Source organism: Chiloscyllium plagiosum, unplaced genomic scaffold (genome assembly GCF_004010195.1).
Source record: "Chiloscyllium plagiosum isolate BGI_BamShark_2017 unplaced genomic scaffold, ASM401019v2 scaf_8173, whole genome shotgun sequence".
In the NCBI taxonomy this organism is placed as follows: Eukaryota; Metazoa; Chordata; class Chondrichthyes; order Orectolobiformes; family Hemiscylliidae; genus Chiloscyllium; species Chiloscyllium plagiosum.
In genome coordinates, this window is record NW_025212069.1 from 1 (window position 1) to 25,000 (window position 25,000).

The 25,000-nt window shown below is 40.0% G+C and overlaps 1 protein-coding gene across 2 annotated transcripts; it reads left to right on the forward strand.

Moving 5' to 3' along the window:
• The first annotated feature begins 5,275 nt into the window (after window positions 1-5,275).
• Window positions 5,276-23,964, forward strand: LOC122547294 (solute carrier family 12 member 9-like). 2 transcript variants are annotated; one of them, XM_043685944.1, is made up of 3 exons: window positions 5,276-5,571; window positions 14,245-14,379; window positions 23,268-23,964. In XM_043685944.1, the coding sequence occupies exons 1-3, from the start codon at window positions 5,388-5,390 to the stop codon at window positions 23,528-23,530; spliced, it is 582 nt and encodes a 193-aa protein (XP_043541879.1). In that variant the 5' UTR covers window positions 5,276-5,387; the 3' UTR covers window positions 23,531-23,964. The 2 variants fall into 2 exon arrangements, with proteins under 2 accessions (XP_043541879.1, XP_043541880.1); XM_043685945.1 differs by lacking the exon at window positions 23,268-23,964 and adding an exon at window positions 22,732-23,024 and having other exon boundaries at window positions 5,279-5,571; window positions 14,245-14,287.
• Window positions 23,965-25,000: the final 1,036 nt, after the last annotated feature.

Below are 25,000 nucleotides of genomic sequence, written 5' to 3' on the forward strand. Positions count from 1 at the left end.
AGAATGGAGGTGTAGACTGTTTTCTACATGGAAAAGTTTTGGAAATCTGAAGCCCGAAGCAAATTCTAGTTCAGGATTCTCTTAAGGTTAACATGCAGGTTCAGTCGGCAGTTAGGAAAGCAAATGCATGTAAGCGTTCATGTCAAGAGGGTATTTTTGATTATGAACTGAAATGGGAAATTAACTATTTTAAAAGCTAAGGATTTTGAAGGATTCCTGCACTACCTAACACCAAGTTACCTGACACTCATTACAAGTGCTGTTTACACATTTGTTTGGTCAAGCATTGGGAAAGCCTAGTTACAGATTAAACGAAGCCAGAAGTTAATATACAAATATAGGTTTGACCAGCAACAAGTGGCTGATTGGTCTATGAAATGACCAGTTATCAATAACAAAGGTATTGTGCCTGTCTACAACAATGTAATTGGCTCCAAGGAAGCTGAACATCTTGGGGGTGTGAATGTTCAGATCAGAAGTCATAAGACTCAGGAATGGAAGGAGCCATTTTGCTCAGCATGAAGACAGCCAGTTTACTTCTCCTCATTAGTCCCTATAAGCTGTGACCTCCAATTTATAAATGTGAACCAGTCACCCTGTATCTCTTGCAGACCAATGAAAATACCTGGAAAGGAAAATCAATAAGCAACATTCTAACTAGTGAAAGGGTTATCTCAGCAAATCACGAGAACAAGAAACATTGAACTGCTTCCAGTCTTTCTGTACACACAGAACACCCTTTTTAAAATATGTGTTGAAAAGTTTTATAACGTTTTAACGGGATAGCGTTTTAACTAATGGAGTTATATGTTGATGGTTCATGTGTACCTGTTTACCTGTAGCTTGAATTTTATTCTTTATTTGTAATAAATAGTAACCTAAAATCTTTAAATTTTGTGACAAGTTAACATGCTACCTCAGTGAAGCGCAAGACATACACTGACATCAATGGAAATAAAACCATTATAGATGGAGAATGGGCAGTTTGAATTGGAAATGGACAGGTTTAAGTCACGTGTAGTTAACTAGTTGTCTTTTGACCCTTTTATTAGTTTATTTAGATCACTCAGATCAATATGATACACTCAGAATAATAATTATTTGTGCATTTCAAACCAGTGATCTGCAAATTTATGCCTGCCTTGAGTCACAATTATATATTGGTGGCAACGTTTGGTCCCTGATGCTAAGAAAGCCAAAGATCCTCAAATAGTGCAAATAATACTTCTAATTGCTGGCATCATGGCCTGCATGGCTTCTTTTGGTCAGAAAGGCATAAAACAAGCAAAATATTGTCATGCCGAGAGCTTTCACAGTGGGCATATTGTGATGTTAAACAGCTTCTCAGCTCCAGTGAATGTTCTGTGCTCAGCAGCAACTGGGCGCCTCCCCCATTAGCATCCAAGCCATAAAAGGTCAATCATTCAATTTCCAGGTGAGGCACTTTTGGAAGTTTGTCAAAATATTGTGCCGTAACTTGAAGGAGCTTTGGATCTTGACTATGATGTTGCTGTGTCCTATCCAGGGAGGCTAGAGGAGTTTTCTGATCTGTCCACTGCAGGGTTGCTCCAGCTATGGGGCGTCAAACATGACAGGGAGGCATAGCAGATACTGCAAAGAGCTCTCCATTGTAGAGCAATCCCCTAAAGGTTTAAAGGGGCATTTCCTCTATCTCCACCTCAGCCAGGAGCAATGCGTGGGGCACCTATGGTTCAGCAAGGAGCTGGTCAACAAGCTGTACCATCTCCCCTAACAGGATCTTCAGCCTCATATCATGGCGAGAAAAGAACTGCCAGTGACTGTTGAGGTCGTTCTCAGTTTTTATGAGAACCATTCCCAATGTCACAGATGAGATTGTCAGCATTTCCTGTTCACTGCATCTGAAAGGTGACAGAAGCTGTGATTCCCTGAAACGAAATAGAGGTCAGTTCATTTTTGTCCCTCTTTTAAGAGGTAAGCAGTATCAGTAGACTATTACTTTGCCAGGATAGCAACTTCCCAACAGTGCAAAAAGCCATTACCTACAAAGTGACACTATGGATCTCATTTCCAAACACACATTGTTCCATTCTATTCATGTGTTGTTGGTGTGTCGTCTAAATCCATCATGCTGGTAATTGTCTGTTATTTTGATACCAGCTATGTGGCTTCTTCCTGAGGCTGCCTTTGACGTACCATAAAGAGCTGATGGGTGGCTGCTTGAAAACAAGAGATACCCCCAGTATGTAGGACTGATGACTTGCCTCTGATATCTAACTATGTGAGAGCAGAACCATGACTGAACCATTATAGAACACACTCTCGATATTACCAAGCTGTGTGAACTGCAGGGGGAGCCCTAAAACATTTGCTGGAACATATGTAGTGGCCCTCATAATCTTGCCATCCTGAGACTGCATCCCTTTGCATGAGAAGTGGGAGGCCACTTCAGGAAAAGGAGTAGCCAGATGTGCAAGAGAAAGAGAAGGAACCTGGATTCCCTTCACTCCAGCCAGGCTTTCAGTGAGTGCCTACTGAGAGTCCAGTTCCCTTAGAAGATCATTCCCAAAGCACTATGGCTTTACAATTTCTCTCCTTCCCATCCATCTAATATGTCCCATGCCAGCTTCAACTACATTAAAATGCTGCAACATATATCACCTTTTTATAAGGTCTTTATCCAGCAAAAATATACAATAATGCAAATGAAACAGAGCTATTAAACCTTATGTATTCACTTGTAGCCTCTCGTGCATGTCTTTGTCATAGAATCCCTAAAGTGTGGAAACAGGCCATTTGGCCCAACAAGTCCACACCGATCCATTCCCCTACCCTATTGCACTGCGTTTCCCCAACTAATACACCTAACCTACACATCCCTAAATATTAAGGTCAATTTAGCACGATCAGTTCAACCTAACCTGCACATCTTTGGACTATGGGTGGAGACCGGAGCACCCAGAGGATACTCATACAGACACAGGGAGAATATGCAAATTCCACACAAACAGTCACCCAAGGCTGGAATCGAACCTGGGACCCTGGCACTGCGAGGCAGCAGTGTTAACCACTGAGCAACCATGCTGCCCCTCTAACCTAGTATCCTTCTGCAGTGATCACCCAATGATCAGATTCGGTGACAAATTGCTGACTTTGGAGGTTTTCTAGCTCTGCCAAAATTGCATGCATTTGTATATGGAGAAAGTGAGGGCTGCAGATGCTGGAGATCAGAGCTGAAAATGTGTTGCTGGAAAAGCGCAGCAGGTCAGGCAGCATCCAAGGAACAGAAGAATCGACGTTTCGGAAGAAGGGCTTATGCCCGAAACATCGATTCTCCTGTTCCTTGGATGTTGCCTGACCTGCTGCACATTTCCAGCAACACATTTTCAGCTCTGCATTTGTATATGAACTATATGATCCTTGAGTTGTATTGCTGAGAAGCAACAGCAAGGGCATTGATGGTGTGCCAGTAATGCGAGGTTGAATACTGACAGCTTGAGAGGAATGAGGGCTGGCACACAAATAATCTTTCCATATGGCTTGGATGCAACCCACTTGTTGCAGATGATAGGCAATGATCCTAACTTTCTATGGCCCCTCAAGGTATGTACTGAACATCTGAACTTGTGCCTATAAATGTGAGACCAAGCAATGCTGCTTCTTCCTTAGAGATCTGTGACAGTTCCTGCATTTCCTCAAGAGGCTGCAGTGGCTGGTCAGGATTGTTCTTGTTCTTGAGAATTGTTCTTGAGAATTTGAAAACAGAAAATCATAAGGGGAGGGTAAAGGTGAAAGAAGGTGGTGGGGAGGGGGTATAAAACAAATGATCCATGGTCATATGATCTATAGCTTACAAATCCAGAGAGCAGAATTGATAGGGTGGTGGGATATGAGATGGATCTTAAGTTAACTTGAATCCTACCAAGTGCACCAGCCTCAGCCACAGACTGTTCCAAAACTTTGGATATAGTCTCCTTCAGCAGATTTGGGTGATGCGGGTTTGCTTGTCCCCGCTCAGTTTTACTCCACTCATAGCAGTTTTAGACCATCTTATCGCACAAGAATGTCACTGATTGTATTACACTGTGGTGGCAGATCTGTCTGCCAACTGAACAGCTGGAATATGTGGAAGCCATGAGAGATGGGTATGAGGTTGCACCATTGGCTCGAGGACCTGGCTAACGTGAATTATATAATCTGAATTATAGACCAGACTTCTAACAGGAAGGCACTGTTGAGGGGTAAATGGTGGAGCAGGAGTGGTGTATTAAGCACTCTAAAAGGTAGTGGCACAACAAACTTGAGATATCATTTTAAGATACATTCACTCTCCTTGACCACCCACGTGAGGTTATGGAATTTCTTGAGGCACTGTTGCTAGGTACTCAGATGGACTCTTTGTAAATTGGAAACTTCATACACAAAAACAGGACTGAACCAGTATTTGATCTCTTTTCAGCGTATTTAGTTGAAATGGTCCTGGATCATTATTGAGGCCTGCATGGTATCTTGGCTACAGATACTCAGGGATCGAGATTGCAGTTTGCAGACTATAATATGCACAATGAAGGCCCTAATTGATTCTAATACATGATTATAGCGTAGTGCATTCAGTAAGCATGGATTCTTGAAATAGGTCATAAACTGTGTGCGAAGAACAGATCTAGTCCACAAGTAGTTGCTTTGCAGGGACAAAGGGAGAAGAATGGTCATAATACAGAAAACAATAAATGTCAGAAACTAGAATGGTGCGTTTCTGTCCAAGCGACCACACAACAGATTAATGGAGCAAAAACCCTGCGATTCAATAAGGCTATAGGAATCCATGAATTCCGATAACACAAGCCGAAAGGCAGTATAGTGAGATACACTGTTGGCAAATAATGCTATCTGGTCAAAACAAAAGGTAGAGCTATTTCAGTTCTGTACAAGAAAGTCACTTAGTTTCTCAAAGCAACGACTATCGTGGAACAATATACATCGAAACTGAAGCGAACAAGGACCCACAGTATTTATCGCCACACATTCAGCTTTGTTCCCTGATTGCAACACAAAGTCGTTCATTCAAGTGCAAAATGACATCCTACAAGTATCCCCTGTTTTGATTGACAATCTGCAAAGTGAGGTTTTCAAAAAAATACCCCGTTACAAGAAGCAATAGATTGTGGATTAACAGTGAAACATGAAGTGGTTTCTAATACATTACCACTTCTGCAGGAACGATTTAGTCAGCTATTCAGCTCTGGCAGGAGCGTCATTGCTTGAGAGAATGGGAGGTAGTCATATGAGCAATCACATGATCCAGAGTGAAGGGGGATCTCCATGTAGCAGTTTGAATTGTTTCTATTACAGAGTAGGTATTGACGGTTCCGCCTAGGCTTATAGACACTGCCTTGTGTGTGGCAGCTATGGCTGAGCGGACACCCTTACTCAATTACCGGCTGTGTACAGTGCCCGAACTCGGCAGGAGCACCGCTGCCGGGACCAGGAAGGAGGCTCAGCATCCCGCGCCCAAAAAGCTGTCAACTTTCTTTGGAGTGGTTGTTCCCACTCTGCTGTCGATGTTCAGTGTGGTGGTGTTCCTACGGATAGGTGAGTGCTCATTTCTCTTGGAATTGATCTTGGCCTTTTGTGTTGGAGTTTGTCGCAGTTTGACTGAGGTGAATATTCTAAAACAGGGAATTCCCTCCTGACGTCAGCTGTTGTTGGGTGATACTTGAGTTGGAATCGTGTTTATTCAAATACTATCAGACTTCACTTCAAGCTGCTCCAAAATGGTGACATTTAGCTATGCATCGAATTAAAAAGCGATGTAAGTAAATAGGATATCTGAGATGAAAGCAAGTTGTCGCAGATGCTGGAAATCTGAACAAACATGTTTGTTTCAGGATATCTGAGCTATGGATTCACTAGTAAGCCAAGTGCTTATTTATTCTGGTCTTTGTTCCTCTTTGAAAGACCATTGGACCCACTGTTTTCTCATTGCCACGCAGAATGTTCCTTCCCAAATGTTTGTCTGATTCCTATTTGAAAACTATGATTGAATCAGCTTTGATCAATTTTTTAATGCAATGTATTCTAAATCATCACAAATGTTCAGATTATTGTCCTCTCTGTCAGTGGATTTATCAAAATGGTTTATCAAAACCTCTTGTTGTTTTGAACACCTACTAAATCACTTTTAACACTGCCTTGAGAACTCTCCTCTCTTCTGTTTGTACCAGGTGAGAAGTGAATTAACTTTCCTTTAGATTTGCTTCTCCCTCAGTCTGTTGCAATTACTATTTTTATTTCCTGCCAACACACTTCAATTAAAACACAGTGCAAATCAAAAATAAGGAGCCAGTTTCAAAGTTTTTTTGTGAAAGAAAGATGAATCTTGACCCCACCCCCAAATAAAAGTGACATCTATCGCACCACACAAACACAAGGTTTTTAGAAAGTGTCTCTAGTACAGAAGAATAAAAGCTGCATTGTTTAAAAGATCTTGAAGTCCTTATGGTGTTGGCCTTTAATGTGAGATTGTAGTGTTTTTTTTAATGGTTGACTTTTCACTTCAAAATGGTGGTATCTGGGGATATCTTTGAGTTTTTAACGAATGGTTATTTTTTCAGTTTGTTTTTTCACCAGGTGCTGTTTTTAAGAGGCAAAGGGAAACAAGCAGGGCAAAAGACTTTCTCTTGTCTATCTATATTTTTCTTTCTCATGTTGCTCAAAAGCAACTGCTGAAATATCATTCCTTTGTGTATTCCTGAGTAAAGTTGTATAATTTCTTGCAAGTTGCCCACCTTTCATTTCCCAATAAGTGAATTTGTCATTGCAGAGGTAAAGTGAAACAAGAAATACGGATTGAGCAATATTAATTTTGGCTCAGGTGGGTGTGTTTATTTCACATTGAGGCAAACTTCATGTAGGAAGGCCTACTGAACAAGATATAAGGGTGTAGCTAAATGTGTACATTTCCATGCTGTCACCTTTCAGAGATTTTTGGGAAAATTCCAAGATTTTTGTACCTGCTCCCCTTTAAGCTGTTCCATTTGGTTCCTGCTGCCTGACCTCATTCTTAAATTAGTCACTTGACCAGTCTGTTTCCTTCAGCAGTGTGTTACTACCTTACCCACTTTATTAGCTTTACAAGTTTGTCATTACACTTAATACTGAGTGATTCAGAGATTGATCGTGTTTATCATTTGCACCCTCACTAGATCAATAAGGTCGCGCTGATATTTTCTTTGATCACAGTTGGTACTGCTATGTCATCACAAGGATGCGTTTCTCATTTATCTTGAGGAACAAAGTATTTGTCACCCCTGCTGCTATCTCAGTTGATACCAGTTTTCCAGATGTAGGTTTTCTTTAACTGTAGAGTTTAAGTTCAACCTTAACCAATTACTTACAGTTTATAATTTCCTTTATTTCCTTCAGTGGCATTGGAGGTAATGAATGTAAAGTACACTTTAGATATGTGGAGTAACCCCTCTCCCAGGCCACCTATAATTCACGCTGTGGCAGAACTTGTCTATAGAATTATCATGAACACGTTTGCATTGATGTACAGCCAAAATCCCTGATATCATTACAAATGTGGCTGTAAATAGGCAGCTAAATATTAATTAAAATTTAATGATGCAAACAAAATGTTGCCCTGAAGAATTTTAAAAAGCATATCAACAGGTGAAAACAAAAGAAGTCACACTCCAATTTGTGGTGACAGAAGTGTGAGTAGTGGTTGTGGGGAAACACTGTCCAAATCTTATGGCTCTGGTGGTTTGAGAGATGTAAAATGATAAACATCACAAAGTGACGAGATCCTCATAATAACTGCTGTGACTCAGACTTTCACAAGAAAACAAATAAACAGAGATATTGTGGTGGACTTCAGTAAGGCATAATCTAACGAGTGAAATGGACTCACGTGGCAGGTGATGGTCACTGCAGATGAAAAATGAGATGAATGATAGATGATACTGTTAAATTGTGCAAAAATAGAGAAGCTTTAGAGTTCATGTATAGGAATTCAACTTGTCATGCAACATTCTATTTTAGCTGAAACAAAAACAGAAATTGCTGGAGAAACTTAGCAGGTCTAATGGCATCTGCACAAAGAAAGCAGAGTCAATGTTTCAGGTCCAGTGGCTCTGCTTTCTCTCCACGGATGTTGCTAGACCTTTTGAGTTTCTCCATCAGTTTCTTTTTTTTTGTTTTAGATTTCCAGTTTCCACAACTCTTTTTTTCATTCTATTTTAGTGACTACAAATGATAAATCTACAAGAAATTAATTTTCTTCAATTCTAGGGTCAAATGGTTGCTGATTCATTATTCTCACTGTTGACAACCATATGTTCAACTGTTTAGGCTCTAAAGTTTGCTTTTTTTTCCATTCTCAAGAAGTGGGCATTGCTGGCTGGACCAGCATTTGTTGCCCATCCCTAATCGCCTAGAGGGCGGTTAAGAGTGAACCACGTTGCTGAGAGTTTGCAGTCACATGTAGGCCAAGTAAGGACAGCAGTTTCCTTCTCTAAAGAACCAGATGGATTCTTCTGACAATCTGCAATGGTTTCATGGTCATCATTAGACTCTTTATTATTGAATTTTATTATATTGAAATCAAATTCCACACTTGGCCATGATGGGATTCGAACTTGGATCCCCAGGACATTACCTTCAACTCTGGATTAATGGCCTAGTAGTATTAACGTTAGGCTATCGAATTGTCTAGATTTCTCTTCCTAAATTTCTTCAATTGTCTCTTAAATCTTTGCTGAAAAGGCAGTGTTTTTTTTTGTCATTTACCTTTGTAACCCCTTTTGTGATTCATTGCCAGATTTTTGAAAATGCTATTATAATGCAATTTGGAACCCTTTATTTTGTTAAAGATGCTTATGTAAAAGCAATTTGTTATATCAGGGTTCTCCTTCAGTGGTTCTGGCATGTTTTTAAATGTTCTCTTGCTGTACAAAAATATATTCTTCTCTGAACTTTCTTGATGTTATGAAGCAATAGATTTGCTACTTTTAAATTAGAGATCAGACTTAGTGTTCACTGCAGTGTTTGATTATGCAGACTTTGGTCTGAATTTGCCAGCCTTTAATTTTGTAGGATTTCAACAGTGAGCAATTTTTAGATGTCAGCTTTGCTCTTGTTTCTGTATTATAAGGTTGTGAATCTTAGCCCCATCCAGAGTAAGCTAACATATCATTGCAGCGTGAAAAGTACGCTCTCTCACATGAGATGTTCAGCCAAAATCCTGTGTGCCTTTACAGGCAGACAAAAAATGTGGCAAAAAGCAGAACAGGCTCAAAAGGCTTGATGGCAACAGCCCTTAGTCAGGGAACTCTTATTCTATGAGGTCCACCTGGCTGATCTCATCCCAGTCACTGCATCTCTCCCCCTTCTAAGTCCTGGGACGTAGGCCCCTTCTTTCTCCTATTGTCTCTAGGGCGTTTTCACACCAGGTCCAGTTCCTCTGACTCTGCCTCGAATACTCACAATGTAACAGAGCATCTCAAGAAATGGTGGTAACTGCATCAAGGCTGCAATATCTGCGGTGTCCATCTCATCTTTAGAGATTTCTTCATTACGAGGTGGATTGGGAGAACACACGTTCTGACAGCGTTACTAACTGTTCTCAGGAGAGAGAGATATTTTGTTCTTGCCCCATTTGAGTTTGCAACTTTCATGTGGTCTCCTTGCTTGATCAGGACCACCTCACCATCCCAAACTTGACACATCACTGGAACTGACCTTGCGCCAACTATGCCTCTTACCCATACAGAGCCATTCCTCTATTTTCAGCACCAACCTTTGTCCCGAAGGAAATTGTCTCTTGCATACAGGATCTTATGTTTGGCTTTGGAGTTCCTACTGCCATTTCAACCCCCAACCCCATGTCCAGGAAGACCAGGATTAATCTGGTGTGGAGTCTTCTCCCCATTAGCAACTCTGTTGGAGCTGTCCCGATAGTTATGTGTGGGGTGGTACTATAATCAAACAGGAATCAGGACAGTCTGGTACTGAGTAAAGCTGTAGGCTGTTTCTTTATGCCTGACTTCAAAGTTTGGACTCCCATTTCTGCCAGACCATAGCATGATGGATGGTGTGAAGCTATCGTTACATGCTGAATGCCATTCAACTTTAGGAAATACTCAAATTCCCTGCTGGTAAATGATGGCTCATTGTCTGTGCTGAATACATCCAGTAACCTGTGTACTACAGAAGATGCTCTCAGCTTTTCTATTGTCATCCCTGTGTTTGACAGATGAAATCTATGCACACCCAATCACTTTGAGTAGGCATCCACAAACGCTAACAACAAATAGCCCATGAAAGGACTGGCATAGTTGATGTGTAACAAAATCCAAGGTTCACCCACGAATATCAGGGAGTTGGTGGTAATTTTTGCCCTGGTTAGCATTCTGGGTACTGTGCAGCTATATTGGCTTCCAATCCTGGCAACTAGACATAACATCTTGCCAACATCTGTTTGGAAATCCCTGGAGATCCCTGGGTATCTGGCAGCAACCTTTGCTGAGGACAATTATTTTAGCTCCCCATGATAATATATTGTCCTTTATGATGATCTGGTTTCGCTGGGTCCAGAAGGGTTTCAATTCTGGTCGTGATGGCCCTTTGCCCCCCCTCCCCCCACCACCCATCACCACCAGCTGTTTGTTTTGCGAGGATGGGGTCTTTGAGTCCATACTCTGATATTATCAACGGTGACTGGAAGAGTGTCCAGAAAGGTTAAAACCGGAACGGACTCTAGTGGCAGCCCCACTGGTGTGTCCGCCATTGGAAGGTAGCTCAAGGAATCGACATTTTCTCATTGGCCCCTCAGGCAGTGTTCCAACTTGTAAATGTACGCACTAGGAATAAGAGTCCACCACTGAATTTGACTTGAAGCTATGGGTGGAACAGCCCTGTCCTCTTTAAGTTATGCCAGTAGGGTGTGTGATCCATTATGATTACACACTCCTGTCCATAAAGTTATTGGTGGAAGTTCCTCCCGCCAAAAATAACCATCAAACCTACCCTCTTTATCACAACATACTTTGGTTCATCATCAGCCAAAGTCCAGGAAGCATATGCTATTGGCCATTCCTCTTCACTCGGCCAAAACTACTCCGATATTGTAGCGGGAGGCATTCCATGTCAGCACCTCATCTTGCTTGGGATCTTAGTGTGCCAACACCTAGATAACCTAATCTGCTGCTTCACTTCCCTAAAGGCAACAAGAACATTTCCAAGGCTGACTCTTTTTTCAATAGCAGATGTAAGGGTACCAGGATGAAGGCCAGGTTACCTTTGAAATTTGTGTAATAATTCACCAAGGAAAGAACGAAGCACCAGTATGGATGTGGGTCACTCGCACTTTATCTTCCAATGGATGTAACCTGGTCCTTTCAACTCTGTAGTCCAAGTAAGTCACGTTGGGTGCCTTGAACGCACATTTTTTCCTCCTAAGGTGTACACTCACCTTGGAGAAATGTCTAAGGACTATGTCCAAGTTCTCTAAATGCTCTTCATTGGTCTTCCCTGTTATTAGTATGTCATCCAGACAAATGACAACTTGTGGTGGACTTTGTAAAATGTTCCCTGTTGTCCGCTGGAAAAGGGCGCAGGCTGATGATACCCCAAATGGCAATTTCGAATATTGGTACAAACCCTTAGGATTGCAGCATACCTCTGGGAGTCCTCATCTAACTACAATTGCAGGTACGCATGACTGATGCCCAGCCTCATGAAGGACAGCTACCCCACGCCCCTCCCCACTGGGCTTGTATATAAGTCCTCTACGCAAGAGATTGGATTTTTATTCAACTGTGAAAACCATTTGTTTGAAATCTGCACAAAGGCCCATCAGGCTTAATGAATGTGACTGGTGCTGCCCATTCTGCAAACTGTAATGGTTTGATGATACCATTGCTTTCCATGTCTACTTTTGCATGCAAGGTAAATGGCTCTGAGAAGGCCTTGCAGAATCATGGAATTGTTTCCTAGTCAACATGGAAGTTGCCCTTGACTCCAGTGATTGTCCCCAGATCTTCCTGAAAAACGTCTCTGGATTTAATTAGGACTTCACCCAGGCAGCAATTTTCTAATTGAAACATGTTCAGCCAATCAAGTTGAATATTTGTCAAACAATTTCTCCCCATTAACCTTGGGTCTCAGCCTTTTACTACAATCCGTGGTAACTGAACCAGCCACTTCTTATTAGACACCGAAACCAAGTTGTACTCCTAATCTGGAAAGATTCCCCAGTGTAGTTTCTCAGTCTAGCTGAGGTCTTGCACAAACATAAGGGTTGGAGTTCAGTGCAAATTTTGGTAAATCACTGATATAATCCTGCCGGTATCAACCTCCATTAAGACTGGGTGACCATTTAACTAAATGTTTATTTTGATTCTGATTTGGATGTTGCAAAGCAATTTAACTGTTCCATACCAACTGGAGGTAGAAATTCCAGGGTTAGCACTCCTGGATACCGATCGGAGTTCTCTTACTCAATTTTGGCTTTGTGCTGTCTCAAGTCCGCGTACTGGCAGTAACTACAATTGCCTGCTGGACCAGCCCCTGAAGAAAAAATTTTACCATTTGGCTGAGGCTTGACTTTGTTTTGGGGTTTTGCTGTGGGCTGACCTATAGCCCCTCTGTTCAGAGTATGTCCTGAGTGAGGCTGTGCAACTGCCTTCATTCAAGTGGTATTCCCCAAGCTCCGTTGGCCTGGCGAGGGTGTCCACTTCTGTCTGAATACCCTGCCACTCCACTTGCCACATTTTCTCATGACAAAGCCAGTTGTAGTGCCTGATGGATGTTCAGCTGGGCTTCAGCCAGGAGGCATTTTTGCATGGCCATTAATCCCACATGGTCTCTCAGCATCTCACTTCAGATTAAAATCACATGCATCTGCCAGTCATCTTAACCTCATCAAAAATCCCAAAACAGCTTCTCCTGGTTCTCAAACTGCAAGTAATACTGATAGTATCTCAGAATTAGGAGACTTGATCTCATAATATTCCTTAGCTAAGTCCATCAACTCCTTGAAGAGTTTTAGTATCTGGTATGTCTGGGAAAGTTGGGCTCCTAATAACTGAAAAAACTGCAGGTCTACAAACTGTCTGGAGAATTACACATCACTTTTCATCTGCACCAATGTCATTTGCCCAGGAAAAAAAAACACTCTTTCCATATGCTGGGCCCAGTCTTTGATGGCAGGATCAAACAAGTCAAGCTTCCCAAATAACAACATGATGCCAGAAATGCTTATCCCAACTTAAAGACAATTGTTGTGAGGAAATCTCTTCAGGAGCATTTTATCTGTCATCACCACTACAATAACTCCCTGAAGGCCAGTATCCTGTCACCAAGTAACATGTGCATAGTGCGTGACACTGACGCAGCTAGCTCAGAGCTGACTCCTAAAGTGAACAGAACCCCTGCCACTCCTGTTTTTTTTTATTTGTCAGCCAGGACTCCCTGATTAAAGCTGTTAACCTGGGTCACTCAGGGGACTCATTCTGTGAAGTCCACCTGGCTGACCTCATTCCAGTCACGACACAGGGAGCTCTCTCAGCAACCCAGTGAAGATTTCTCAGGGCACTTGTATAACTTTTTCCTTGTGAGCGCTTTATGTTGCTGATTTGTTTTGGTACAAGGCAATGACTACAAATTTTTTTAAAGCAGTTGAATGAAGATGTTAAATGGTGCTTAATAGTTTCCCTTCCTTGCATTCATGACCTCTAGTCTTTGAACAACTTAAATGTGACTCCCTTTACATAAGAATTTTTCTCCTCTTCTAAAAGTAGTCGCTCTGAGATGTGGTGCTATATGCTTATTTCTTTCACTTGAATAAACACAGATGAAGATTGCTAATAAACTATTTGATTCTATTATGCATCATAAACATAATCAGTTCATATTGGGATCATTTGCTAAGTTTAAACCATTAACTGGGTTATTTGGGCCTGTTGCAGCATGCCTACACCCATCCCTTATCGAGGTCAGTGGCCTGAATTGAATTCCTATTTATTGTAGGAGACAATAAACATTGGAGATTATCAGAAAATTATCAGTCAGTTGAATTGTCAAGACTTATTTGCTTTGTCTTATGAATATGTGGTGATTGTCACATTTCATCTTCCTCTTTCAATCTGAGTCACAATGTGAGTAGATTTGTACTGAAATGTTTTCCTATATATGTGAAAGTTATTTTTATGTAGTGCAAATGTGTTTCTTTTATAAAACAATCTTTATTTTACATTGAAGGTTTCGTTATTGGCCAAGCAGGACTGTACCAGAGCATACTCATGTACGTTGTGGCATATTTCATCATAAGCATGACTGTACTGTCAGTGTGTGCTATATCTACTAATGGAGCACTGGATGCTGGTGGTGCCTACTGTATCTTTTAGAGTTATGATTTCAGGTTCGTTTAGATTGAGTATTAATCTTGAGCAAATCTAAATTCAGGGGATCCAATGTGTTGATGTTTAAATACATCCATTGAAACTATATTACAGAAAGACAACAATATTCCAATGACCTAAACTAATCAAATAATCAACTAATCAAAGATAAGAGGGGCTATTTGGTTTACACAGGTAGTGGTTCATGCATGGAATGAATTTCCAGAAGAAGTGATGAATTTCGATACAGTTAGAATGTTCAAAAGACATTTAGATAAGGACATGTGTAACAAATGTTAAGAGGGATATGGGCCAAATGCAAGCAGGTGGGACTAGTTTAGATTGGAATTATGTTCGGCATGGGCTCGTTTAACTGTCGGATCTGTTTCCGTGCTTTATGACTCTAAGTATATTTAGGCTAGCAATTTTCTTTTTTGAGTCAAGGAGCATCTTTAATTAAACTAATAACTTTTTGATCAATTTTACTTTATTGATCTTTCAACACCCACTTGGTGGATATTTCTTGGTAGCATTCCTAATCAGTTCAATTGGGAAGATTGTAAAATATAATATCGGTAGCAAATGTGGTACATAAAGTTCAGAAGATGATGTTGGTAGGAAACAGAAGCAGGAGTGGATTATACAACCCCTCAAGTCTGTTTTATCATTATTAATATCATGGTTGATGTGTATATTTTAATTCTAATGATTTTATATCTTGACAGTTTTATTTCATTTAAAAAGAAAAGTTCAATTCATTTCTAAAATGTATGGATTGACCCAGGAAGATTTTTTTTTACTTCCATACAATTTTGCGTGAAGCTGCAGTTGAAAGATTGCGCCTCCAACAGAGCAAATAGCTTCTCAATGTCCACTCTATGGAAAATTTTTGTCACTTTAAATCTTAAAACAGATCACTTTCAATGAAGTAATGTCAAGGCAATGCAAATCCTCTGCAGATTGTCTTCATATTTTATTCCTGTAACAACACTTATCATCAACTGAATCTGTTTATAGTTCAGTCAAGCTCAATATTAACCTGAGGTAAGATGTTAAAATTGGGTGCACTACTCAGAATCATAGAATTTTACAATACAGAAGGAGGCCATTCAGCTCCTGACAGAGCTACTCAGCTAGTCCCATGTAGAATCATTGTATAGAAGATCAGATTGGTCGAGCCAAATACAAATAATGGGTCATCCATAAATCTGTAGAAATGGCTTATGAATGTTAAACAAGTAGATTTTTAAATAAAATAGTTTATGGAACTTGTGTATTCCTGGAAAGCTGAGCATTAGTTGCCAACCCCTATTCCCGTTGAGTAGGTGATGGTATCAGTTTTGGAACCAGGGCGATCTGTACTGATGGGACAGTCTCCACCTGAGCCAATCTGGAGCCAGTGTTCTAGTGAAAAGGATAAATAGGGTGGTCACTAGGACTTTAAACATGTGGGGGGGGAGGGGAGGGAAAGCAACAGGGAGTATGGAGTCAAGTAGAAAGATAAGCAGCAGTTAGCATGTGTGCTGGGTTTAAATTCAAGGCAGACTAGGAATGAAGGAAAAAGGAAGGATAACTTAGGGCACATTACCAGAGGTGATGGGAATAATGAGGATAAGAAAATTAGCATTAAGGTGCTTTACCTGAATGCTCATAGTATTTGTAACAAAGTAGATGAATTAACAGCACAAATCACAGTGAATGATTGTGATGTGGTAGGCATCACAGAGACGTGGTTGCAGGGGGTTCAGGACTGGCAGTTGAACATCCAAGGATTTACAACTAAGCAAAAAGACAGGGAGGTGGGCAGCGTTGCGTTGTTACTTATGAATGAAATTAAATCTTTGGCACTGAATGACATTGGATTAGATGATGTGGAGTTGAGGAATCACAAAGGCAAAAAAAACATAATGGGAGTTATGTACTGACATCCCAGCAGTGATCAGGACTAGGGGCGCAAGATGTACCAGGAAATAGATAAGGCAAGTCAGAAAGGGGACTTCAGTACGCAAATGGACTGGGTGAATAATGTTGCCGGTGGATCCAAAGAAAGGGAATTCATGGACTGTTTAAAGGATGGCTTTTTGGAACAGCTTGTGATGGAGCAGGCTACTTTGGACTTAGTGCTATATAATAAGCCAGACTTTATAAAAGATCTGAAAGTAAGGGAACACTTAGGAGGCAGCAATCATAATATGGTAGAGTTAAGTCTGCAGTTTGAAAGAGAGAAGACAAAATCGGATGTAATGGTGTTACAGTTAAATAAAGGTAATTACAGGGGCATGAGAGGAACTAATGGAAATCGACTGGAAGCGACCCTAATGGGGAAGACAGAGCACCAATGGCAGGAGTTTCTGGGTATAATTGAGAACACAGTACGGAGGTTCATCCCAAAGAAAAGAAGAATTATCTGGGGGGGGGGGGGGGGTTGAATTAAACAGCCGTGGCTGACAAAGAAAGTCAGGAAATGTTTCAAAGAAAAAGAGAGAGCCTATAAAGTGGCCAAGAAGATTGGGAAGACTACAAAAACAAACAGAGGATAACAAAGAGAGAACTAAGGAAGGAGAGGATCAAAAATGAAGGTAAGCTAGCCCGTAATATCAGAAATGATAGTAAAAGTTTCTTTCAATACATAAGAAACAAATGAGAAGTAAAAGTAGAAATTGGGCCGCTCCAAGTTGATGCAGGAAGGCTAGTAATGGGAGATAAGGAAATAGCTGAAGAGCTTAATAAATACTTTGTGTCACTCTTCACGGTGGAAGACATGAGTAATATCCCAACAATGCAGGAAAGTCCAGGGGCAGAGTTGAGTATGGTAGCCATTACAAAAGAGAGAGTGCTAGAAAAGCTAAAAGGTCTAAAAATTGATAAATCTCCGGGCCCCAATGGGCTGCATTGTAGAGGTCTGAGGAAGGTGGTGGAAGAAATAGGTTGCAATCTTTCAAAAATCACTGGAGTCAGGGGAAAGTCCCAGATGATTGGAAAATTGCTGTTGTAACCCCCTTGTTCAAGAAAGGATCAAGATAAAAGATGGAAAATTATGGGCCAATTAGCCTAACATTGGTTGTAGGTAAAATTCTAGAATCTGTTATTAAGGATGAGATTTCTAAATTCTTGGAAGTGCAGGGTCGGATTAGAACAAGTCAGCATGGATTTAGTAAGGGGTGGTTATGCCTGACAAATATGTTAGAATTCTTTCAAGAGGTAACAAGTAGGTTCGACCAGGGAAACCCAGTGGATGTTATCTATCTGGACTTCCAAAAGACCTTTGATAAGGAGCCTCACAGGAGCTGCTGAGTAAGGTGAGGGCCCATGGTGTTCAAGATGAGCTACTGGCATAGATTAAGGGTTGGCTGTCTGGCAGCAGGCAGAGAATTGGGATAAAAGGTTCATTTTTGGAATGGCAGCTAGTGACAAATGGTGTTCAGCAGGGTTCAGTGTTGGGGCCACAGCTGTTCACGTTATATATAAAGGATCTGGATTTAGCGACTGGGGACACTTTGGTGAAGTTCGCCAATGCTATGAAGTTAGGTGGACAGGCAGGTAGTTCTGAGGAGGTGAGAAGGCTGCAGAAAGATTTAGACAGTTTAGGAGAGTGGTCCAAGAAATGGCTGATGAAATTCAATGTGAGCAAATGCGAGGTCTTGCACTTTGAAAAAAAGAATAATGGTGAGAAAATTCATAAAGCAAAAGTACAAAGGGATCTGGGAGAGATAGTCCAGGATTCTCTAAATGTTGACTTGCAGATTGAGTCCGTGGTTAAGAAAGCAAATGTAATGTTGTCATTTATATTGAGGGTTGGAATGTAAAAACAGTGATGTACTACTGAGACTTTATAAAGTTCTGGTTGGACCCCAATTAGAATATTGTGTCCAGTTTTGGGCCTCACGCCTCAGGAAGGACATACTGGCACTGGACCGTGTCCAGCAGAGATTCACACGGATGATCCCTGAAATGATAGGCCAAAAATACGATGAATGGCTGAGGATCTTGGGATTGTGTTCATTAGAATTTAGAAGGTTATGGGGAGATCTGATAGAAACTTACAAGCTAATGCATGGCTTAGAAAGGGTGGACACTGGGAATTTGTTTCCATCAGGCGTGGATACTAGGACCCGTGGGCACTGCCTTAGAATTAGAGATGGTCAATTTAGATGGAAATGAGGCGACATTTCTTCAGCCAGAAAGTAGTAGGCCTGTGGAATTCATTACCACGGAGCACAGTGGAGGTTGGGATGTTAAATGTCTTCAGGCAGAGATTGATAAATTCTTAATCTCTCAAGGAATTAAGGGATACAGGGAGAGTGCGTGTAAGTGGCATTGAAATGCCCATAAGCATGATTGATGGAGGAGTGGACTTGGATGGGCCGAATGGCCTGCCTTCCACTCCTTTGTCTTATGGTAAACTGCTTTCTTGAACAGCTGCATACATATGATATATTTTGAAGTTATAGCACTGATGGATTTAATTATTTGTTGGTACATTTCACACATCTCTTCCCAATCCCATTGTCATGTACAAGTATCATTGCCAAGTTTATCTACTGTGTATCCATTTGTAAAGGCAGAAACCAAAAGACAGGGAAAATAGATAATTTTAAAATTTCTTTCTTCATAATCCTCCCAAACAAAAATGCACTTGCTGCCTTTTGTCAACTTCCACAAGACACCAAAGCCTTGTGTGTTTATCCTTCTTAGTCCATTACATTATGTGCATCTGTTATTGTGGTGTGAAATATAAATGTTGAGTTATACGTATTTTGAATATCATTTATATGGGGGGTGGGGGTTTGAATTTTTTGAGGTTGTAACATTTATGTTGGTTTCTGTATGCTTGAAGTTAATGATTAAAATTAAGTATTTCTGTAGCCATGGCAATTTCTTTTTAAACAGTTTGTTAGGGCTACTTTGACATTACAATGGATTCTTGCTTCCTTTCGGATGTTTGTCTGCCTTGCTAAGTCATAAGCTATATTTCAAGCTTTTCGTTAGAAATTTCTGGAGTGAGGGTATTTTTCAACTTAAAGAAAACATCCACAGTCAGGAGAGAGTGGGAGACTTTTACTTTTATGGGCAGTTCTGTGAAGTCGATGCGTGAAGATGTATGTATAGAGCAATACTCGTGAGAAGAGGAGAATATAATACACTAGATTACCTCAGAGTAAAAAGGTAATGATAACCCAACGTTTCTGGTTACGGAATAAAACCTGAAGAAGACTTGGAGATTAGCTTGTTTAAATTTGAATGTATGTTAGCTCGAGGACTAAGCTGTTAGAGGTTCCAGTTTCTTGGGAATTAAATGTCATAGTTACCTTTTAGACCGGTTAATGAAAGAGAGAGAGAATTCTGATATGAGTGCTGTATAATGGTTGCTGTTGAGTTCCATAGAAGGGATTCTTTTGAAACCTGTCAAGGATTATTTTGATGTAATTATAATTTTACTGTTCTTAAAACATAAGGTAAGAACAAGGAACAGGAGTAATTAATTTAGCCCCCTGAGCTCATTCTACCATGCAATACAATCGTAGCTGATCTCATCTTGGCCACAACTCCACTTTCGAGCTCATTCCACTTAATTCTGTGAGAATCAAAGCTCACATATCAATAAATTTCAGTCTGAGTCAAATTCTGAGCAGCGAATTTTATTGAAACGTACTTGCAAGACGGGTGTCTAACGAGTTGGCACCCCGATCTGAGGGTTACATTCTGATTTATGCAGTTCAGCTGTGTCTCTTGGTCCTCCCCTTTTACCCCATAGGCTACGCGCTACAGCAAAAATCAATCACAACCTCTAGCTTCGCTCCGCCTCTGTTTACTTCTCCTACTACTCCTAAGCCTGTCATCCCTTACTCTTATTTATCTTTTCCTTTTATGTGACTATCGTGGCATAGTTTGCTGTCTTTGTGCAATCATCCTGCCGAACTAAATTCTGTCTGTTGGCCACATCCCTCCTGCGACTGGTACACTATTCTCCTGCAACTAGTACACCCTGCTCCACGGTTGCTCTGCCCTAATATTCATGGATAATTCCACCTGTTTTTGCTTCTCACTGTTTAGTATTTGCATGCGCAGCCCAATTTTATCATGCAAGCTTTTGCAGAAGCAACACCTGTTCCCTTATTCTGCACAATTTTAACCCTATATCTTACAATTCTTCAACCCATTAGTAATTGAAAAACTCTCTATTTGTTTCCCTTTTAAATTTAGTCAATGTCCTAACATCCACCACTTTCTGGGGTAGTGAATTCCACAGACTCACGTCCTTTGAGAGAAGCAATTTCTCATCATCTCTGTATAAAATCTGGCACCCCCTTTCCTATTGTTCAAAACTCTTTGCATTTGAATTAAGTAAATATTTTGGTTAATTCTGGTTTTAGTTCCATGTCTTTTGCTAAGCAAACTTGTGTTTTATTTTCAAAATAAAATCTTCAACATTGCATACTTCTGCCCCAGTCTGAGATCATCTTGTTAAGACCAAAACAAAACAAGCTAAAGCGTGCCAAGCCAGATTTTGGTCAGGCATCTAACTTCTCTAATAATAACATGAGCTGAGATCATCATAAATACGCAAACCATATATCCTCTCTCAAGGAACATTTCACTGCATTTTATATGTTTTAGATTAGATTAGATTAAGTAATCTAATCTAATCTAATATGTGTTTATTATTGATCGTGATAGAGGTTCAAGATAAAGTGAAATGTTTGTACTGCCAAAATCTAATTGTACCGGGGCATATCTTTTACCACTGAAATTTGAATGGGGTAGTCTTCACTGCAAATTCTCCCAATGTTCCCAAGGTTAGGAGGAGCCAGTGTTGGACTGGGGTCGACCAAGTTAAAAATCACAACACCAGGTTATAGTCCAACAGGCTTATTTGGAAGCACTAGGTTTTGGAGCACTGCTGCTTCATCAGGTAGCTGTGGGACAGGACAAAAGACACAGAATTTATAGCAAAAGATTACAGTGTCATGCAACTGAAATGATATATTGAACAAACCGAGATTGCTGTTAAGTCTTTCATCTTTTAAAATGGGTTGCAGGTTTCGGTTCATAATATGTAAATCCCAGAACTACTTTTAAGTCACATTCTTGAGATAACTGAAAGTTTTATTTAAAAAAAAAAGTGATGTCTCAGCTCAGGCATTGCATTAAATGGGTGAGGTTTGAGTCTATCTGGATCCCAATCTTGAGTCAGGTTCTATTTCCAATGTTCACAAGAACCTTAATCCTCATAATATGTCAAGTATAAAATTACAGACTATACATATTTGCAATATGAGCTTCCAATGGTGGTGTAAAATATGTCATCAAAATAATTTTCTTGTATTCATGGTCCTTTTTGGTAAAGAATGCAACTTTTCATTATCCTTCCAAACATTGCAGGTTTTTCAGGATTTTTCTACTTTCCAAAATAAAACTGATCACCTAGAATTTCAAAATGGAATAGAATAATTTGCTAAATGGATAGTGGCTAAGTACTAGCACTTCTGAGCACTTATCCTGCTTTGATCAATTAACTTGTATAACTAGGAGTTAGTCAAGTGTGAAGGAGCAAATAGTAAATTAATTGAAGTGTGAAATTGACTGAAGGTTGAAAGGTAAGGAACACAGGCCTCAATTTGCAGAAAGCTTATGTCATAGGAAATGTGTATCTATGATATTATGATGGTACAAAGATCACAGAAAGCTATGGCACGAGTGATTTGTATCAGGACAAGCATCACACCATTGTTTATTGGTAATTTTGCACTGCTGCCTTAGATCCCTTAGACCATTATTACAGCTTCATCCCCAAGCAAAAGCAAGGGTGAGATCAAGTTTGCTGAATTAACACCACATCATGATGATCACAGTCACGTTAAATAGAAGACTCTGAATCCTGTGCAATGTTAATTAGATTTGCATGTTTTCAAAATTTACATAAAGTTTCCATCAAATAAAATTCCTATGCTTAGTGTTGCAAAGGAATAGGATTAAAATGCAGCTATTTGTAAACAACCATTGCAATCAAAGGACTGTAGAATTTATTTGAAAACATATTGAGTAATTAAGGGACAAGTAGTTGCCTGATTTTGTTAGGTATGGGTTCGGTAAATCTCCTTTCATATCAGTTTACCTTGAGAAAGTGTAAACAGTTTTGTCAAATGCATTTAATGTGTCAACTGCAGTTTGTAAATACTTAAACTTACCATCAATCGACCAATAAAGCAGCTTGAACACTCGAGTTATGTCATTACAACAATACTGTTTGAGTGTGGGAGTGAAATAGATGGCAATAAACAAATGGACTTGTGAGCTTTGTTCATTAAATGTTCAATTAAATTGCTAGCATTTTTGTTTAAACCAGACTTATTGCATTGAACATGAGGGAGCTGGAGGCACAAGAAAAGAACTTAGTGCACCTTTCACCAATATCGCCACAGCAGCAAATGTATACCCCAAATATTTGAAAACTGGTACATTTTTTAATACCCTGAAATCCACCATTTCAGGTAATAAGAATGTGTAGAAAAAGAAAATGATTGGTAAGTAATCTTCATCGCAACTTAATCAAATTTCTTTTTTGTACTGTTACAACTTTCACATGTTATGCACTGGAGAATATGAACTTTCCTTGTGCCAGCAACTAGAATTCTCTTATTAGCATCTAAATATTTCCATTTTAAAGTTCATAGGTGGCTATGCCAATCATGTAAGGATTCCAAATTACTTTTGAAAAATGCCAGAGTACTCATTTGAATTGGATCTTGGATTTCAGTGCATTATTTTGTAAAATGATTTCTTGCATGCAATGTTGTGAATCAACAAAACATCAATGTTGTGAATAATCACTCAACTGCAAAAAGTGTTGCTCTCTTTTCCTTCACTGATGCTTGTGGTCAGATATGATCAGTCGAGCTTTGGGTCCTGAATTTGGAGGCAGCATTGGAATCATGTTCTTCTTTGCTAATATATGTGGAAGTGCTCTCTATGTCTTGGGACTTGTTGAGTCCATTGTTGACATTTTTGGATTGTCACCAACAGGTAGGTTAGTGAGTTTAAATAATGGTCTAAATTCTGTTTCAGATTTTGCATTTTTATTAAACATTACACACTTAATTATGGGGACTGGTATTCACATTACAGTGATACATGTTGGCAAATAAAGCCGAAAAAATGAGAATTAATTGGTCAGCTAATATAACAATAAGGACCTGGTGCCTCCATGCTCTGGACTCATACTGAAACCACAAATGAGTTGGGTTACAGTTGGAGCAGGGGCTCTTGTCTATCACTGGTTATTCTTATGTATCTTTTGAAAGGAAACCATGGGTGAAAAATTGTCTTAGCTGTAGAAACAACTCACTTGTAGTGTTGGTAACATTTTTGAAAATCCTAGAATGAAGGAGTGGACATTGGGCAGATGTTTTTGTTAGCAGCAGAGACTAGGACCTGAGGGCACAGATTTAGAGTATAAGGAACACCCTTCAGAACAGAGATGAAGAGAAACCTCTTCAGCCAGAGAGTGGTTAATCTATAGAATCCATTCCTACATAAGTCTGTGGAGGCCAGGTCATTAAGATAGAGCTAGATAGGTTCTTGCTTATCAATAAGATCAAAGTTTATGGGGAAAAAGTAGGAGAATGAGTTTGAGAAACTTAAGTGCCATGTTTGAATGATGGAGAAGACTCAATGGGCTGTATGGCCTAATTTCTTCTGCTGTGTCTTATGATCTATGTTCATTTGGGAGGTGCACACTCATGAAGAATGCAAGGGCTTGACAGTGATGTAATGAACGGCTACTATTGGAGAGAAACCACATTCTATACTGTGAAATTATCTGAGAATAGTAGTTACTTTTGGCAGAGAGCATTTTGGAAGGATCTGCTATACTTTAATGTTTCCAACCAGATCTGGCAATGGATGTGCCAAATATGCTTAACTTTGTACTTTGTGTTTTGAGGGAGCAAAAATGGAGTCATACCAGGCATATTGACCAAGTCAATGAGAGATTTGGCTGAGGTTGAGGGACAAAGGTGGAATTAAGGGAATTGACAAACAAATCAAAAATCTCCACAACACAAGTAGATGAGGTGGTTAAAAAAGGCATATGGCATGCTTGCTTTCATCGGTCAGGACATTGAGTTATAAAGTTGGCAAGTGATGTTGCAGCTGTATAAACTTTAGGCAACATTTGGAGTGTTGCATGCAGTTCTGGCTGCCACACTATCAACAAGATGTGGAGGCTTTGGAGAGGGTACAAAAGAGGTTTACAAGTAGGATGTCTGGAATGGAGTGTATTAACGATGAGGAGAAGTTGCACAGATTTGTATTGTTTTCACAAGAGTGTCAAAGGCTGAGGGATGACCTGATCGAAGTATATAAAATTAAGAGGCAAACATCAGGTGGTGTCATTTTCTTTCAAAATGAAAATGTCAAATACTAGGGTGTGCAAAACACTAGATTTAAGGTGAGAGTGGCAAGTTTAAAGAAGATAAGGAGACAGTTTTTTTTTACACAGGGTGATAAGTGCCTGGCATGCACTGTCAGAGAAGGTAGTAGAAGCAGATAAATTAGCAAAGTTTGAGGCATTTGGACCAATACACAAACAGGCAGGGAAGAGGAGGATACAGACC